The sequence below is a fragment of the Molossus molossus genome, unplaced genomic scaffold (genome assembly GCF_014108415.1).
Source record: "Molossus molossus isolate mMolMol1 unplaced genomic scaffold, mMolMol1.p scaffold_m16_p_17, whole genome shotgun sequence".
Classification (NCBI taxonomy): Eukaryota; Metazoa; Chordata; class Mammalia; order Chiroptera; family Molossidae; genus Molossus; species Molossus molossus.
This window is the reverse complement of record NW_023425352.1, coordinates 11,950,820-11,971,244: the sequence shown is the minus strand read 5'-3', so window position 1 is coordinate 11,971,244 and position 20,425 is coordinate 11,950,820. Positions and strand designations below refer to the sequence as shown.

At 37.2% G+C, this 20,425-nt stretch overlaps 1 protein-coding gene across 1 annotated transcript in view; it reads left to right on the top strand.

Moving 5' to 3' along the window:
- ATRNL1 (attractin like 1) overlaps positions 1 to 20,425 on the top strand; it is a 545,834-nt gene that overhangs the window by 123,135 nt on the left and 402,274 nt on the right. The window contains exons 19-20 of the mRNA XM_036265661.1: positions 11,367 to 11,504; positions 19,649 to 19,742. Of these exons, the coding sequence (XP_036121554.1) occupies positions 11,367 to 11,504; positions 19,649 to 19,742 (232 nt within the window). The remainder of the gene's footprint in view (positions 1 to 11,366; positions 11,505 to 19,648; positions 19,743 to 20,425) is intronic.

Below are 20,425 nucleotides of genomic sequence, written 5' to 3'. Positions count from 1 at the left end.
TGTGCATACATTTCTTAGCTTTGTTTGCAGGGAGGGTATAGAAGCCATGATACCCCAATAGCAATGAGTATTTTCAGTGCCATATCTTGGTTTCTAAATACTGTTTTCTAGTGAATGGCTAGTTCTAGGCCTGGGGCAGGGAGAATACAAGGTGGTCCTGGAGCATTGTTTAGTGCTAGAATGTGCTATTAAAAAATAAAAACCAAGGGCCCTGGCCAGTGTCTCTCAGTGGTTAGAGTGTCAGCCTGTGCACCGAAGGGTTGTGGGTTTGATTCCCAGTCAAGGGCATGTACCTGGGTTGCAGGTTCAATCCCCAGCCCTGGTCAGGGCACCTCCAGGAGGCAGCCAATCGATGTGTCTCTCTAACATCAATGTTTCTCTCTCGGTCTCTCTCTCTCCTTCCCCTTTCCTTTTCTCTCCCCCTCCCTCTCTTCCACTCTCTCTAAAAATGAATGGAAAAAATAGCCTCAGGTGAGTATTAACAAACAAAGGATGGTGTAATGTCAAAGGGACATAGAGCCAACCAAAAAGAATTCTCAATAGATCTAATCCACCCCCCCCAAAAAAGTGATTATATTGGATTGTAACCCAAAGTACAACATACCCATGATTCTATTCTGATTTAAATGATTGAATAAATAATAAATTGGTGAGAATGGACAAATATTTTTTACAGAAAATTTTCAAATAATAAATGTAGAAGGAATGAGGGGGGAAAAAATCACTGTTAGAACTCCATGGTAATAATTGCTGTAAGAAGAATCCACTTAAGACTGTTGAAATTAGTGGGTGAACCTTGAAACAGGGTATTTGTGTAGCTTCAAAGCATCTCCCTGAGAAATTCTTATTAATGACTGTGGTGGTTTTAACATATATCTCCAGATTCTTTGACATTCCTAAAATAAAGAAATCCAGAGCCAGTAAGCCAAGAAATTAGTCAAAATGAAATAATATTTAATCCAAAAGAAGGTAGACCAAGATAAAAAGAATACAGAACAGATGGGACAAATAGCTAACTAATAGAAAAATGATAGTTTTAAGCTCAGTAATTTCTTTTTTTTTTTTTTTTTTTATCCTCACCCGAGGACATTTTTCCATTTTTTGTTCAGGTAGAGCGGTGGGGGGCGGGGAGGGGGGGGAGGAACAGAGAGAGAAACATCGATGCGAAAGGGACACATCGAGTGGCTGCCACCCGCACAACCGACCAGGGCTGGGGACAAACTGCAACCAAGGTACATGCCCTTAGCGGGAACCGAACCCGGGTCTCTCAGGACCGCAGGCCGACGCTCTAACCGCTGAGCCAAACCGGCCAGGGCTTAAGCTCAGTCATTTCAATAATTACCCTAAATGTAAATGATCTAATTACCCCAATATAAAGACTGACATTTTCATATTAGCTAGAAAAGCAAGACCCAGCTATAAGCTGCCTATACAAAACTTAGTTAAAATGTAAAGACACATACATTTTAAAAGTAAAAGAATGGAAGCAGATATACTGTGATGACATAAGCCAAGAAAAAGGTGAATTGGCTATATTAATATCAAACAAATAGTTTTCAGAGCAAAATATAGTACCTAGAATAAAGAGTGTCACTTTATAAAGATAAATGGACAATTCATCAAAGGGGCATAACATTTCTAAACATTTTCACCAATTAACAGACTTTCAAAACAGATGAAGGTTTTTAGTGGTGTATGATCAAGAATCCTCTTTTAATCTCCTTCTACTCTGATTTGTGTAGCTGGTACTATACCTGTTGGTTTGTTGGTTTGTTTGTTTGTTTTTCTCTCACCGCTTTTTTTTTTTTTTTGGAGAACGCATTAAATTTATATTGCAGCATAAAAAATGACCACAAACGTAGAGGCTTAAACAATACTCATTTATAGCTCACAGTTCTGTATGTTGGATGTTGGGGCAGAGCCTGGCTGGCTTCTCTGCTCCAGGTCTCAAAGCTGAAAACAGGTCAGGCTGAGTTTTTGTTTGGAAACTCCAGAGAAGAATCTGCTTCCAGGCTTATTCATTTTATTGGTGGAATTCAGTTCCTTGTAGTTGTAGGACTGAGGTGCCTGGTTTTCAGTTGGCTGTCAGCCAGTGAACAGCTTCTAAAGAATGCTCACATTCTCTCCCACGTGTCCCCCTCCGTCTCCAAAGAGCAAGGTAGAGTCTCAAAAACTCAAATGGGATCTTACACTCTTTTAATCTCTTTCTTCAAGCAGTTCCCTGTAATGGATCATCTGATTGGGTCCATCCAGGATGATCTCCCTTTTTAAAACTCAGCTGTGCCATGTAACATACCTACTCATCAAAGTGACTTATCCCATTATATATACAGATCCTTGCCATACGCAATAGGGACCATTAATGTTTGATTAAATAACTGAGTACTGTAACTTAGCTTCATTGACACATAAGACTATGGCATCATATAATTTACCCATTTAAAGTGTATAACTCAGTGATTTTTATTATATTCACAGAATTATGCAACCATTACTACAATCAATTTGAAAACATTTGTATCACCCCCAAAAAGAAACCTGATACTTACTGGCAGTCACTGCATGGCGAACCCCCATTTATCCCTGTCAGCCCTAGGCAACCACTGACCTTCATATCTCTGTGGATTGGCCAGTTCGGGTTATTATCTCTAAATTGAATCTTACAATTGTAGACTTTTGTGACCCTATGCATAACATTTTCAAAGTTTATTCATGTTGTAGCATGTCACAGTACTGCACTTTTTTTTTTTTTTTTAACCAAATAATATTCCATTATCAGAGTATACCACATTTCATCACTTCATGGACTTTAGGGTATTTCCAGTTTTTGGCTTTTTGAGTAATGCTTTTATGGACATTATTACACAAGCATGTGTGTAGACATATTTTCATTACTTTGGGAATGGAATATCTATCTGGGTCAAATGGAAGCTATGTTTAACCTTTTGAGAAACTGCCAGAATGTTTCAAAACAGCTGCATTGTTGCACGTTCCCACCAGCAGTGCACAGCGGCCAGTTGTTCCACATCTTTGCCAAACACTGGTTATTTCACGTATTTTGATTGTGGTCATCCTGATGGGTGCGAAGTGGTATCTTCTTATAACCGGCAATTTCTTGTTGGCTAATGATGCTGAACCTTTTTTTTTTAAATGTGCTTTTGGCCATTTGTATGTCTTCTTTGGAGAAATGTCTATCAGATTCTTTGTCCATTGTTACATTGGGGTATTTGTCTTTTTATCATTGAACTGCAAGAATTCTTTATTTATTCCGAATATAAGTGCTGTATCAAATATTGATTTGCAAATATTTCCTCCCATTCTGTAGGTTGTCTTTTCACTTTTTTGTTCTTTTCCCTTTTTATTGAATTTATTGGGGTGACACTGGTTAACAGAATTATACAGGTTTAGGTGCACAGTTGCACAACACATCATCTGTACACTGGATTGTGCGTTCACCACCCCAAGTCAAGTCTCTGTTCCTCACCGTTTATCCCCCTATAGCCTCCTACACTTCCCCCCACCCCCTCCCGCCAGCAGTCACCACTGTCCATGAGTCTCTCTCTCTGCTCCATCTCTCCACCTCTCCGGCAAGCTTCCCCCTCACCGGCAACCGTCAGCCTGTTCTCTACGAGTCTGTCTCTATTTGCTTGTTAGTTCATTTTGTTCTTCAGATTCCACATGTGAGTGAAATCACAGGTACTTTGTTTTTCTCTGACTGGCTAATTGCACTTAGTTTAGTGCTGTCCAGGTCCATCCATGCTTTCCCAAAGGGTAAGATTTCCTTCTTTGTATGGCCGAGTAATATTCCATTGTGGAAATGTACCACAGTTTTTTTTCTTTTATCCGCTCATCTATTGATGGACACTTGGGCTGCTTTCAAATCTTGGCTACTGTCAGTAACGCTGCCGTGAACATAAGGGTGCATATATTCTTTCGAATTAGTGTTTCAGGTTTCTTCGGATAAATTCCCAGAAGTGGAAGTGTTGGGTCAAAGGCAGTTCCATTTTTAATTTTTTGAGGAAACTCCATACTGCTTTGCCAGTGGCTGCACCGTCTGCATTCCCACCAGCAGTGCACTAGGGTTTTCTTTCCTCTATATCCTGTCTTTCCACTTTTTTGATAATGTCCTTTGAATCATAAAAGTTTTTAATTTTGATGATATCCTATTTATTTATTTTTTATTGTTTCTTGTGCTATTGGTGATATTCCTTTGAAACCATGAATAATATAAAATCCCAGGATTTATGCCTGTCTTTTCTTTTAGGAGTTTAATAGTTTTAGCTCTTACATTTAAGTCTTTGATCAGTTTTGTTACTTTTTTAAAAAAAGACTCTACCACGTTTGTTTCTTTTAATTGATCTTGGAGAAAGGGAAGGAGAGAGAGAAGGAGGAAGGAAGAGAGAAAGAAACATGAATGTGAGAGAGAAATATCAATATGTTGCCTCCCATACCTCCCCCAACTGGGGATTAAATCCACAACCTGGCAGTGTACCCTGATCAGGAATTGAAAGCACCACCTTTTGGTGTTTGGCGTACAGGAGAACACGCCAACTAACTGAGCCGCACCAGAGCGGGTTCTTTTTCTTATGTATTATGAGGAACGGACTTAATTCTTCTGCAAGTGTATCTAGGTGTCCCAGAACCATTTCTTGAAAAGACTATTCTTGCACCATTGAACTTATTTTTCACTTTGCATATTTTATTTTTCATCTTTAGAAATTGTATTTTAGTCACTTTATATTTTTCATTTCTTTCTCTCTTTTCTTGAGTATATGGATAATTCTTATAATAACTGTTTTAAAAATCCTTCTCTACTCATTCCACTTCTGTGCCATTTCTTTTGATATGTTTCGTTGTTGCTGCTGTTTTTACTGAATATGGATCAACGTTTCCACAATGCAGTGCCCTTTTGTGGTCTCTGTACGATACTCTTCGCATTACGAGGTCTCTCCACTTTGACCAGTGGGAATGCAGACTGCTCCTGGTCCTGCGGGAGGTCCTGGCCTTGTGTGACTTACTGTTTTCTGGTGGTGCTTTCTTCAACTTCATGGAGTTTCACTCTGTGTTCGGTCAGTCCGAGATTCAGTCCCCGCTGCGGATCGCTGTGCGCAGCTCTCCTGTCGTGCTTTGTCCCGCCCAGCCTCGCCACCACGGCCTCCCTGAACTTTGATCCTTGTTTTCTCAGCTGATGGCCTTTGGGTGTCCTCCCTCGGCTGCATCCTCTAATCTGCTTCCCGGTAGCGGGCAGGGCAGTCATATTTTATGTTCCTTCGCTCAGGCATGCCATTCCTGAGCTGCCTGGTATGTATGCGAAAGCAGTTGCTTCATATATTTTCTTGTTGTTTTCCATTAGAGGTAAATTATCTGAGTGGTTAGTCCTTCGTGGGCAGAGGGGGAACTCTATCAGTGTGATTTTATTTATAGTTATTTTCTTGTAAACAGCATATGTGTCTTATTTTCTTTTTGTGGGTTTTTTTGTTTGTATTTTTTAATCTAGTTTGACGATCTCTGTCATTTATCAGAGTGTTTAGTCAATTAAGATTTAATATAATATTGGTATAGAGTTTAATTCATACCATTATGGTATTTTTTTAAAAATTTTTCTTTATTTTTTTCTCTATTCTTCCTTTTGCCTTTTTTCAGATTAATTGAGTGTTTTTTAAGTCCATTTTTTATCACTTTCATTGGATTTTTAGCTATACCTCTTTTGTGTTTTTTTTAGTGACTGCTGTAATGATTGTAATAGTCATCTTTATCTTATCACAGTCTACCTTGAATCAGTGTTATACTACTTCATGTATAAGGTAAGAACATCACAATAGTGTGATTCCATTTGCTTTTTCCCTTTCCTTTGTGTAATTATTGTCATATATTTTACTTCTACATATGTTATTAACCATATAATATATTATTATTTTTGGTTTAAACAATTTTCTTATAAAGAAATGATAAGAAAAAAATCTTTTTATTTACCCATATATTGACCATTTCCTGTGATCTTCATTTTTTTCATATAGATCTGAATTTCCTTCTGCTGTAATATTTCTTTAGCTTCATGAACTTTAACTTAAATTCTGTGTTTTTCGATTGTGGCATTAAAATATAGCTTTCATATATATGAAACATGTTTTTATTGTCTATATGTGTCTTCATATTTGAAGGATATATGTTTTTTTCTTCTTCTGAAAATAGCATCCTAAGTTGGCAGATATATTTTTTCAATGATTTGAAGATGTAATTTCCATTTCTTCTGGCTTCCTCCATTTCTCTTAAGAATTTCTCTATCACTTTGTTGTTTATTTTTTTAAAGCAGTATGTCTTTTTCTTCCCTCTGACTTTCTTAAATAGTTTTTTTCCTTAATTTTTAGATGCCAGCAATTTTAATATGATGTACCTAAGTATTAGTTTTATTTTTTATTGCGATTATGAATTGTATGGCTTATTTTCTCTCTGGCTTTATGTTTTTTCGTCATTTTCGAAACTTCTGCCGTTAGCTCATCGATAATGCAGTCGTTCCATTTGCCCCTTGGTTTTCTGTTTGCAGGTGTTCACGTCACTTCTGCAGGCTTTTCCACTATGTCCCTTTCTTCCTGACTTTCCTGTATTTTATATCCTTGCATCTCCTTTGGTCTGTATTTCAGTGCACTAATTCTTTCTTTGGATGTTTCCAATATTCTCTTAAATCTATGTTTCAGTTATTTATTACTACTTAACGGAGTACCCAAGCTCACTGTATTAAAGAAGTTAGATCCATGATTCTGCATCATCTATTTTTGCTGAATTCTGCTAAGCAGTTCTAGTTTCTCCTGGTTTTTGTCATATGACTACAGTTATCTGGCAGTTTGACTGGTTTGGGATGGTCTCAGATGCTTCACCCACATGTCTGGTGGTGTGTGAGCTGACTGGTTCCTCTCGGGGTCCTCAGCTGCACATTTCTGCTCTCTGCTGTACTTACCTGTCATCCTCCAGTAGTATAGACGGGGCTTCTATGCACGGGGTTCTTAGACTAGAATTCCAAGAAGAGAGCAGAGTTTGCATACTTCTTGAGATCTAAGCCAGAATTTCTATATCATCACTTACTTCTGTTGTTCTGAAAAAATCTTGATGCCAGATCATGTTAAAATGGTGGGAAGAATCTAACTTTTTTGATGAAAACAAGGAAAAAGTAACATTATGAAACTTGTACACACGGAGATGGCAAAAATTTGTGCAAATTATTTTCAGCTCATATAATTCTATTTTGCTTGTTCATTGACATAACTCATATGCCACAAAATTTACCATTTTGAAGTATCTAATTCAGTGGTTTTTAAGATAATCAATAGATGTGCAACTATTACTATCATGTGGTTCCCCCAAACAAAGTCACATACCCTTGAATAGCCACTGCCTAGTCTTCCTTCCCCCAGCACCTGAAAACCACTAAATTACATTTTTTTTTTGTGTGGATTTGTCTATTTCGGACATTTCGTCTAACTGCAACCTTTTATTTTCTGTTGTGTCTGATTTCTTTCGCTTAGCATATGTTTTTAAGGTTCATCAATGTTACAGCATATATCAGCCCTTATTTTTGTTTATGGTTGAGTCATATTCAGTTGCATAACACATATTTATATGTTCATCAGTTGAGGGATCCTTGGCTTATTGCCACCTTTTTTGCTGTTGTGAATAATGACACTATGAGCATTTTAAATAAGTGTTTATGTGGATACGTTTTAATTAGTTAATCAGTTAATTTATTTTTGGTATGTCCCTAGGAGTGGAATTTTTATCATATGATGGATCTATATGTAACATTTCAGGGAATTGCCAGAAGGTGCAGTTCTAGAGCTACTGCACCGTTTTAAATTAGCAGCAGCAGTGTCTGAGGGTTCTGATTGCCCTGCCCTCACCTACATTAGTAATGTCTGTCATTCTGATTATTACCCCCTAGTAGGTGGGTAGCTTATTGTGCTGTTGAATTCCCTTTCCCTTATGACTAATGATACTTTTTAAATGTGCTATTAGCCATTCATATATCTTCTTTGGAAAATGTCTATTCAAATCCTTTGTTCATTTAAAATATTTTTTAATTGTAGAATTTTAAGGGTTATTTATATATTCTAGGTATGATCTCAAATATTTTCTCCTGTTCTGTGAGTCGTCTCTTCACTTTCTTGATGGTGTCCTTTGAGCCACAAAAGTTGATTTTTATTTTGATGGCCAATATATCTATATATTTTCTGTTGTTTGCTTGTTCTTTTGATGTCAGTTCTAAGAAACCCAATCCAAAGTAATGAAGATTGACATCTGTATTTTCTTGTAACATTTTTGTAATTTTAGCACTTACATTAGGTCTTTGATCTATATTTAGTTTATTATTATATATGGTGTGATGTATGGGTCCAAATTCATTCTTTTGCATGTGGATATTGAGTTATTCTAGTACCATTTGCTGCAAAGATTATTAATGTTCCCCATTTAATGGTCTTGGCACCCTTGTTGAAAATCAGTTGACCATGGTTATAAGGGATTATTTCTGGACCTAATTCTAGTCCAGTGATCTATATGTCTCTTTATATGCCAATCCATACTGATTTGATTACTGTATCTTTGGAGTATGTTTTGAAATTGGAACATGGCAACCCTTCAGTTTTGCTTGTCTTTTTCAAGATTGTTTAGCTAGCCTGGGTTCTTTGTGATTTAATATGAATTTTAGGATCTGCTTGTCTATTTCTATAAAAAAGTCTGTTGGAATTTGATAGATACTGCATTACATTTATAGATCAATTAGAGTGAATTGCTATCTTAACAGTATTAAATCTTCCAATCCCTGAGTACAGAACATCTTTACATTAATTTATTTCAATGATGTTTTATAATTTTCAACAAACAAGTTTTACATTTCTTTGGTTAAAGGAATTCCTCAGTATTTAATTTTTCCTGATATTGCAAATGGAGTTGTTTTCTTAATTTCATTTTTGGATTGTATGCCAGAGATTATATCTCCTGGGTCTGGCTTTCTGTAATGTGCCTCCTTCTTTGCTATTGCTACTGTATTAATGATAAGCTATGGCAATGACTCTTCTTTCTTTTCTCTTTTTTGTTGGAAATTTAGCTTGTGTTTAGGTCTAAAATAAACCCGCTTTCTGTGTGGTATATTCACTGCATGAGACATCAGACGTCCTTGTATCATACCCTCCAGCAGTTGTATGGAGGCATACAAGTGATATGCTTATAGATTGCCATATGGCCCCGAACTGCCTTTAGAACCTCTTACTTTTGAAAGGGATGCTTGAGTGGTATTATACTAGTGGTCTTCTCTTAATTTCCAGAGGTAATGCAGATTGCTGCTTTCTAGTTTTATTGGTGTAGTTGTTACCATACCCAATTTGTTGTTGTTGTTGTTTTGCTGATACGTTTCCTTATTATTTCAGTGGAAATTTATGAGGTTTAGATGCAGTTGCTAAACTTAGCCCTCTTATTCAGCAGTTAAAGCATTTGTTCTTCTGATGAAAAAATGTAGTCAGGAGTTTCACAAAATACCGAAAACAATCTCTTATTTTGATTTTTTCAGGTGATGCTTGACACACAGCAAGCACTAAGGAAATTTTGTTTTTATTTGAGTGAATGGACCTTATTGCTTTCACCAAAAATTTTCTATGAAACAATACCTTAAACTTTCAAGCACAATGTTAAAAAAATGAAGGTTAACATTATTATTTCAGATTATAAAAGTAATATGAATTGATTGTAGAAAATTGATGGTGCAGAAACATTTACTAAATAAACTAAGGTAGCCATCATTAACTTTTTCATAGGCATAGTTACACATTTAAAGACAAAATTGTGATCATTCTAAACATGATGCTTTGTATTTTTATGTTACTTAATTTGTCAGGAACATTTTCCTTTGTTATTAAACTTTCTCCTGTTTCATAATGTAATATGTGATAAAAGTTAAAACTTATATTAGAAATTTCCTCAATTTAAAGGATGATGATGATTTTACATTTTCCATGATAGCTCTGTGTCATTACAATACTATGTTGCAATAGAGTTATGTCTCTGAAAATGTTTGTAAGATAAAGACATTTGGTTCTCACTCTTTATGTGGGTGTATTTCTTCACCCATTGATGTTAACTAATGTTGATGACCTTATGCTAGCCTCTTGGGATTTCCCTCTCATTTCCAAATTTTTCACACAGTAGAGGTATGGTATTCAGTGTCTGGTCTTTTGATTCATACATCCTGATTATGCATTTCTTTCTGCCATTGATTAGCTGTGTGACTTTGGGTAGTAACTTAACCACCTAGGCTTCCTCATCTTAGAAATGGTCCTAAAAATGTTATCTTTCACATAGAATTGTTATAAGGATTAAATTATATAATTCATGTATAACCCATGCATATTACCTAGTACACTCTCTGGCAATGGGGTGGTATTTACAATATATTAACACTGATGTAATATGTAAACTGACCAATCAGAATACATGCCTTCCACACACAGTTGGAATTGCCTGAACATTGCTTTTCTGACTAGCGTGTCAGCTCAGTTAAATGCTATCTCAGTTGTAATAATGATGAAGGAGATTGTGAAGGTGATAATGAGGATGATGTTTGAACAAACAGTTACCAAAGTAAATTAATATTATGCTCCAAATAAGCAATGAAGGCATAAGGTTTCATATATGAACTTTATCTCTCATCTGAAATTGTTGGATTCCATTATAATATTAATGTGAAAATGTAATAAATCTCATATTATGAAAACACACACAAAAAACCTCATGCTTTGAGTCTGATTATGTTAGTTCGCATGCTTGTAGAATTTCAGTTAAGCCTTGAAGCTTTTCTTGCCCAAAGAAGTTAAACAATAACGCAAATTAATTTTACAGTACTATTTTTGTTCATTTTTTATGTATATTTTCTTGAGGTAAGAACCGGTTACCACACAATTTTCTAAAGTGATCAATCCTTTGTTATTATGTATAAATGTAATTAAGGTGAATTCTAATACTTATCAAAGCTGTATTATTCGGTCTTTTGTTTATGTAACTTCATAGACAACATACTTGTGAGTTTTTTAAGAATATATTTAAAACTATTCCCAGCTTAGCTATTACTTCTGTTTCAATTTACCTCTAACCATTAAATTTTATAGAATATAAGGCCAACTTTCTGAGTAGAATGTATTGTATATGTTGTCCTGCTTTGACGTTTTGAGCCACATATGTTATACGTCCACACAACGTGGGAAATGTCCTTGGACTAGGCTGACATTCAGATTTTTAAAACGCAGTCTTTTTCTTGATATTTTACTTGGCATTGTTACATAGATATTTGTTACATATATGTATTTTTTCTTTTACTGTTATTTTAGCTTGCCAGTGTAATGGGCACAGCACGTGCATCAACGACAATGTGTGTGAGCAGTGTAAAAATCTCACCACGGGGAAGCAGTGCCAGGACTGCATGCCCGGGTACTACGGAGATCCCACCAACGGGGGCCAGTGCACAGGTGATGCTTGTATTTTACTTCTGTGTGCGCGCGCATGTGTGTGTACTTACATACTTTTTAACTTTTTTTTTTCCTAATCCTCAGCAGAGGATATTTTTCCATTGATTTTCAGATAGAAGATAGAGTGGGAGGAAGGAAGGGATGGGGGGAGGGAGGCTGGGAGGGAGGGAGGGAGGGAGGGAGGAATATGTGAGAGAGACCAGCTGCCTCCCGCATGACCCCGACCAGGGTTGGGACCTAACAGAAACCGAGGTACGTGCCCTTGACCAGGAATCAACCTTGTGACTCTTTGGTCCGTGGGCCAAACAGGCCAGGGCGGAAAATATATCTTTTAAAAAAGAACCTTTTTCCGGAGTGTCAATATTTTTGGAAAATAGTATATTAGGGACTATGTAAACTATAAAAATTCTGATACACTTAAAAAAACTTCACTTTTGTTATTTCAAAATGAATTCGTGTTAATTATATGAAATTTATTAAATACAGATAGATTAAAGTTAACAATTACCTATAACCTCACTATTCAAAAGTAATCACTGCTGATAGATTGTTTTTTTAATGGAAATCTACCACTTTGACTTTAGCAATAAAATAATTGCAGATTTGTGTAAGATTGTTCTGTTTTGTTTGGACAGGGTGACAGTGTGGCCTAATGTTGAAGAGAATGGGTTTGGAATCAGTCCTGGGCTGAAATCCTAACTCTGCCACAATGGAAATATATGATCTGGCTCATTAACTTAACCCTCCAGTGCCTCCTTGTCCCTTGTCCTCAAATGTGAAGGGAGGTGATGATACTTCATCGGATTGTTGTAAAGGTCAAGCGAGAGCATACGTAATGTAGGCACACGTAATAGGAATTGAAACACATTGAAACAATATTTAAGAATTAGCTGCTCTCTTCACATTTTCATTCACTCAACCCTCCTTTTCTCTATTTCCCTCTCTACCCTGCTCTTTCTTTCCCCCTACTTTTAAAAGAATGTTGGTCTTTCCTTAAAAATTTTCCTGTTATGTTGTAATTTTATGGTAATCCTTTATCTCTCTAGATTGGTCTTTGATTGTTTCTCTCTCAGATTATTTATCTATTTTTTCTAAATGGAGATTACTTATATAGCGCCCACGGAAAGGTCTCAGTTGTTGGCTATGGAATGAAGAGGAAGCTTTAGAGAGAGATTTGGGCCTTAGCTTGGTCTAGATAAAAATTTTAACACTACCTTCCTATTAAAACTACCTGGACATCTTTGAACAAATATGGATGTCTGGGCCATTCCCTAAAATAATGACATCAGAATGTGGGTTGGGGTTTCGGGTGATTCTCAGGCATTGGTTCTTTTCAAAGGCTTCTCAGATGACTCTGCTATGCCCTCAGGGTTGAGAAACACGGAGAATGATGGGCTCCTTCCAGGCAACAGAATTGCTCAGCCAGTAATGGGCTTGGTGCTCATGAAGACCGCTGGATTGAAGTGTTGTGATATGGAATGAATGCATTGACCTGTTCGAAGCTCTAATACAGATGAATTGGCTGACCTTTTCCATTTTCTGTGTTAATGTACTCATAGTTTTATATTCATTATTGCATCTGAGCTTCACAATAACTGTATGGGAGGTATCGCCTTTGTTCTCATTTTACACACAGACCCATGCACAAAGAAGTTAAGTACAATACCAGAGAGTGTACTGCTAGTAAGAAGGAAAAGATGTCTGATGCTTAGGCCTTACTACTCTTCATGCAGACGTTATGTTAGTGCGGACAGGGAGGATTCAGTAGTCCTTAGCCAAAAGCCACAGCTTAGTGTTGTGTCCAAGATGCTGTAGTTATAGGCACAATGGAAGCTACAGAATTGAGGCTTCCGCATTTGGAATCATTGTATTTTGTTACTTTATGTTTATTAAGTAAATAGATCAATATACTGCAATGCCTCAACACTCAGTGCACTACACTGCTTTGCAATAAAGGAATATCCTTGACTTCCATCATTATTGAGTACTTACTATATGCAAGTACTGTATCAGGACTTAAACTTACATATATTGTATGGATGTTATAATAATGTGATAAAGAAATCGAATGATAGAATCACTGACAAAGAGATTAATTCTGATGGAAGGATCTGAGTAGGCCCTTGAGAGCTGAGGGCAATTTATGATCTTCATTTTTATGTAATTATCATGAGTTGTATATTTTTCATTATAATTTACTCCAAATGTAAGACAACTAAGCTATAACTTATTAATCTTAAAATATTTTATATCTTTATATATGTTTTACTCAATTATTCATAAAAAACATGTACTATAGGAAAAAAACTTCTCTAAATCATGAAATATAGAGACATTTAAAAATTTGCAGCCTTGGCCAGTTTGGCTCAGCGGTTAGAGCGTCGGCCTGCGGTCCGGAGAGACCCGGGTTTGGTTCCCGCTAAGGCTAAGGGCACGTACTTCGGTTGCAGTTTGTCCCCGGCCCTGGTTGGTCGTGCGGGTGGCAGCCACTCGATGTGTCCCTTCACGTCGATGTTTCTCTCTCTCTCTCCCTTCCTCTCTCTCCCTCCCACTCTATCTGTACAAAAAATGGAAAAATATCCTCGGGTGAGGATTAAAAAAAAAAAAAAAAAATTTGCAATCCTATAAGACTAAATCTTCCAAAACCAGGTTTTACTCTTTTGAATTAGTCCATTGCAAGGTATTTAATAGGCTTAGTTGGTATTATGAATTAATTCTTAATATTTTACCATTGTATTTATAATTGATTTTAGTAAAGTTTACTTTTATATTTATTAATTTATGTCTTTTAGTTCATTTTTATTCTTTCCCTTGGTTCTTGAATAATATCTGAATTTCTTTCTAATGTACAGGGATAGGCAAAAGTAGGTTTACAGTTTATATGTAAAAATAATATAAGAATTAATAAATAATACAAGATAAACTCTGTTTTGCATACTCACAACCATGAACCTAATTTTGCCTATCTCTATATAATGCTGTGCCTATCTGAAATTATATATATTTATACATATATATGTGTGTATATATATATATATTTATTTTTTTTAATAGTGATGAAGAAACTCTTATTATTTTTTAGTTTAGGGAAGAAACGGGTTCTTTCAGCACAGTGACAGCTCTGTGTTTTTGCCTTTGGTTCCTATGTTTTCCTTTTTGGCATATTTAGAACACCTGTCCATAGAGACTGTTCCGGAAGTACTGACGCTTTAATAAACACACTTGGCTATGACATAGATGTTCTCTGAGACTGGAGGACAGTAAAATGGAAGACTAACTCCTCTTTCTCTAATAGGATGGGAGAACTTTTTCTAAACTCTTCTCACATATTGCAGACTGTTCATAGAAGCAGAAAATTTAAAACAAATGAATTCGAGCATTTTAAATGTAAAAGTAAAATGTTTAATCTCTCAAACTGGGAGCATTGACCTGAATAATCTAAAGGTGCAGATAAATGAAACTCACTCGACTTGGAAATTTTGGTTTCATGAGTTGTTTTGACAGAACAAAATTAAAAGTTTGCATTTTCTGGGTACGCATTATCATCCTGTGTGTCAGAAAAGCCAGCCTGAGGTTTTCTGCATTCCAGAGAGAGGCCAGCAAGTGAATAATCATATACTTATATGGAGATATTTACAATGTGGTATAACCATGGAAATTATGCTTTGATCAAAGATAGTGTTCAGAATAGCATTCTTATATAAATCTAATCACATTAATTAACCGTGAAAGCCCTTTTGAATCGTGGAGAACTGCATGACCGAAAAGCAACTCTGTTGCCCCCGCTGCTGTCCCGTGTTTAACTGGTTTGCCCTCTCTCGGTACTAGATCTCTGCGACCCTTCATTTTCCTCCGCGGTGTTCCTCTCAGATGCCCACCCACGCTAGGTGTTCTCCACTCCATCTTCTTAGGTGCCCCCCGGTGACCCTTGTTTATGGGCATCGGAAGATGCAGATTACTGCTTTTCCTGTGACATGCCTTTTAAAAGACTTGTCTGTTGGCTGAGTTTCAGGAAACTGCTGGAAAGAGAATCCTTGAACCTTTGGGGGCTGGGGAACTTGCCCTGGCTGAGGTTAGCACCTCTCATCTAGTCCCCCCTTCCTCAAGGTCTCCCTCCCTATTTTTGATTGGCATAGACTTCTCCTTTCCATCCCAACTTAAACTCAACTTTGACTTCAACTTTTGACACTTGGTTAGTATTGAATAACCCTTACATCATCTTTCCTCCCCCTCTGCTTATTGTTTAGTTTTGGTTATAAGTTGATATTGCAACTTTATATTATAGGGGAACAGAAATATTGTGTGACCACATAATGGCCCTCTAGTGGATGTCCCGGCTATAAAATCATCATATAAAATTCACCAAGCAAAAGGCCACTGCCTGATTTCATGGGTGCTTATTCAGCATAAAAAGATAACCTCAAATGCTGACAACAACAGAATAATTTCAACACTGTCATGAAGCATAAATTTTAAACAATTGAATTTAAAATACATTTGTGCCATTTTAGCTCGAAGTACAGCACCACAAGGGAATTCTCTCAAAATGAGCTTACATTAAAAGGTATTTTAACACAATATTTTTTTTTTGCCTCAGAAATTATTAAAGCTGCTATACGATGATAATTCTTGTAAGAAACTCTGCAAGTGTTAACTATTTCCAGTACTGTCACAAAGGATACATAAAAGCTTCATCCAGGTTTAAAATAGTAATGTGCACGATGCCCATAGTGAAGTCCTGAATGCAAGGCAGTATTAACATGAAACTGTCCGAGTTATATGAAGAGACAGCATAGTGCATCCACTTACTGCTTATGAAGTTGCATGCGTGGTATCAGTATACTTCTGTGTCCCTTTAGTGCTTGACGATTGTTTGTTTGTTTTCTTACATTTCTACACCTTGTCATTCATTTCTGTAATTCTCACACGTTGTGTTTCCGTAGTTAATTCTACAAACCTAAGGGAAAATTACACGGGTTTATTTAAATATTCTTTATGAAGAAAAATTCACTTGTATATAGAAATCTCTTTCAGAAAAAAACCCAGGTTCTTAAAAATCTACCTAATAACAACTTATTTTTATGTGTGTGTAGAGGTGCGTATATTTACTCTACATTAGTTATCTATTTTTTAAAGCAAATAATCATAAACATTTAGCAGGAAACAGTGTTCTAGAATACTTTATATTTGATCAAAACCAGTGACTCAGCTTTTTTTATATGTGCATGTGAAACTGGACAAGACCACATTATTTCATTGTTGTCAATAGAAGGGTTTACCTGCAGGAGCACAGACAGCAGTTCTCATTAAAGGTCCTTAAAAGGGCTAGTGACATGGTGAGCCTTGTCTCTTTAGATTATGTCTCAGGACTGGAAAATGAGTTGGAGCGTAGAAATACTGAAGTGGCGAGATCAGATATGATTGTGTTGGTGTCAGTCAGAGAACATAAGTGACAGTGTTTGAAGATACTATCACAGTGAAAAGGAGGGGACATGTAGAAACTAGAACCTACCAATTCTTTGGATGTTGGGCACAACAAAGTGCTCTTTAACAAGGAATGTTGATCAAAGTAAGAAAATCAGTCGAGTTCATATAAACCAAATCGACTGTGTTTAGCTATTATACCATGTTATGTTTCAATTGGTTCTGGAAAACTAAAGTGGAGAATGACCTCAGAGGTTTAAAAGGACAATATTGGCTTCTTAGGATCTTTCCTGAGAAGTGGGATCACTGGGTCAAATGGCAGTTCCATTTTTTTTTTTTATCCTCACCCGAGGACATTTTTCTTTTTTATCCTCACCTGAGAACATTTGTTCGTTTTTTGTTCAGATAGAGTGGGAGGGAGAGAGAGAGAGAAACATCGACGTGACAGGGGCACATCGAGTGGCTGCCACCCGCACAACCCAACCAGGGCCGGGGACAAACTGCAACCGAGGTACGTGTCCTTAGCGCGAACCGAACCCAGGTCTCTCCGGACCGCAGGCTGATGCTCTAACCACTGAGCAAAACTGGCCAGGTGGCAGTTCCATTTTTAATTTTTTGAGAAAGCACTGTATTGTTTTTCATAGTGGCTGCACCAGTCTGCATTCCCACCGGTAGTGTACTAGAGTCCCCTTTTCTCCACACCCTCTCCAGCACTTGTTTGATGATTTGTTGATGGTGGCCATTCTGACAGGTGTGAGGTGATACCTCATGGTTGTTTTAATTTGCATCTCTGATGATTAGTGACATTGAGCATTTTTTCATATGTCTCTTGGCCATTTGCACGTCCTGTTTGGAGAAGTGTGTATTCAGATCCTCCGCCCATTTTTAAAATTGGATTGTCTTTCTTTTGTTGAGCTGTATGAGTACTTTATATATTTTGGATATTAACCCCTTATCTGAAGTATCATTGGCAAATTGTTTTCCCAAAGAGTGAGTTCCCTTTTCATTTTGATGCTGGTTTCTTTTGCCATGCAGAAGCATTTTAGTTTGATGTAGTCCCATTTATTAATTTTTTTCCGTTGAAGCCTGAAACACCAATCAGAAAGAATATATGCATCCTTATCTTCACAGCAGCACTATTTACAATGGCTAAGGTCTGGAAGCAGCCCAAGTGTCCATCAGTAGATGAGTGGATAAAAAGCTGTGGTACATGTACACAATGGAGTACTATGCAGCTGTAAGAAAGATCTCTTACCCTTTGAGACGACGTGGAGGGACCTGGAGAGTATTATGCTAAGCGAAATAAGTCAGTCAGGAAAAGACAAGTACCACATGATCTCACTTGTTTATGGAATATAATGAACAAAATAAGCTGACGATCAAAGTAGATCCAGAGGCATGTTAGTAGGAACAGACTGACAAACCATAGAGGGAAGAGGGGTGGGGGTGGGTGGGAAGATATAAACCAAAGAACCTACATGCATATATGCATCTCCAGTGGACACAGACAGTAGCGTGGGAAAAGCAGGAAGGGGGTGACTGCAGGGAGGAAGGGGTCAGTGGAAGCAAAAAGGGGAAACATCTGTAATACTTTCAAAATTAAGATGGAGCCCTGGCCGGTTTGGCTCAGCGGTTAGAGCGTCGGCCTGCGGTCCGGAGAGACCCGGGTTCAGTTCCCACTAAGGGCACGTACCTCCGTTGCAGTTTGTCCCCGGCCCTGGTCGGTTGTGCGGGTGACAACCACTCGATGTGTCCCTTCACATCGATGTTTCTCTCTCTCTGTTCTTCTCTCTCCTTCCCACTCTACCTGAACAAAAATGGAAAAATGTCCTCGGGTGAGGATAAAAAAAAAAAAGATGGAAAAAAAAGGGCAATATTAGGGCAAACAAAAAGACACTTTTTGCCCTGGCCCGTTTGGCTCAGTGGTTAGAGCGTCGGCCTGCGGTCCACAGAGACCCAGGTTTGGTTCCCACTAAGGGCACGTACCTCAGTTGCAGTTTGTCCCCGGTCCTGGTTGGTCATGCGGGTGGCAGCCACTCGATGTGTCCCTTTCACATCGATGTTTCTCTCTTTCTCTCTCTCTTCCTCTCTCTCCCTCCCACTCTATCTGAACAAAAAATGTCCTCGGGTGAGGGAAAAAAAAAAGACACTTTTTTACATAATATATAACTATATTTTTATTGTTGGAAGCAAGAATAAAAGAAATAATAAATGTATTAAGCGCTTGATCTGTGTTAGGTATTTTGAAATGCATTGCATCATTTAATTCTCACATAAATCCTGACGGCTAAGTGTGATTAGTTTCCTTTTGCAAATGAAGAAACTAAGCCTAGAGAGGTTATATAAATTTCCCAAGGTCCAATATCTAGGGATTATAGATGTACACTTTGAAGCTAAGCTGCTTGCCTCCAAAGCTCTTGTGCTGTTTAAGACCCATGTTACTGAGTAGTGTCCAAAGGAGAAGTGAAAAGAAGCCCAAAGAAGAATGAGATAAATACTCGGATCCATAAATACCCCAAGGACTTGAAAGAGTTTCACAAAGTTTTTAAAGACGTGAATGTACTTCCCTTTATTTAAAAACAACTTATATGGTAACCCTACTTTTTAGATGGGAAGAGGAAAATGCACGGTATGAAAATGAGATAATGAAACCTTCCCTGAAATGTGATACTCATTTGTGATGGAGAATATTCAGTATCATTTTGGTTTTGACTTTGCAGCTTGTACATGCAGTGGCCATGCAAATATCTGTCATATGCACACCGGAAAATGTTTCTGCACGACTAAAGGGATAAAAGGTGATCAGTGCCAATTGTAAGTAAAAATGATTTTTTTAAGAACTTTCGTGGGTTGCATTTGCGCTGCAGAAGTAATTTTTGTGGGTTTTCCCTTTTAAAGTTTAGTGTTGGCCTAGTTAAATAACTAGTATTATTGTAAGCTATATTTACTTGGGTTCTATCAATTCTCATAAAAAGTTAAGCCTTTTAAAATGACAGCTTTGTGGAGACTTTAAAACAGAGCCCATAGAGTATGTGTGTATTTTGTATCTTTTTAAAAAGAAGAAACATACTTTTTCTTTTTTTAAACTCATGTTACATATCAAATCTGCAGCGTCACCTTTCTAATTTTTCTTCATATCTCGTTAAGTCGAATCCAATGTTTTATGGTTTTCTTTCTTTTGAATCTTTCATTATTAATTCTGATATTTGTAGTCCTTTAAGCCTTTCAAGTGGTCTCTTATACCCGTCTTCTTTGTCCCTGTTATATCAGTGGTCATAAACCCACTTCTGTTGTGCCTCTGTGTTCTCAGCAGTGTTATGGATGATTATTGTCTTTTTAATTTGTTTCTTATCCTCCCCAGAGGATACTTTTCCATTTATCTTCAGATAGAGTGGGATGGAGGGAGGGAGAGAGAGAGGAGAGAAACATTGATGCGAGGGAGACAGATCGATTGGTTGCCTCCTGCACCACCCCGACCAGGGCTGGGGACCAACTTC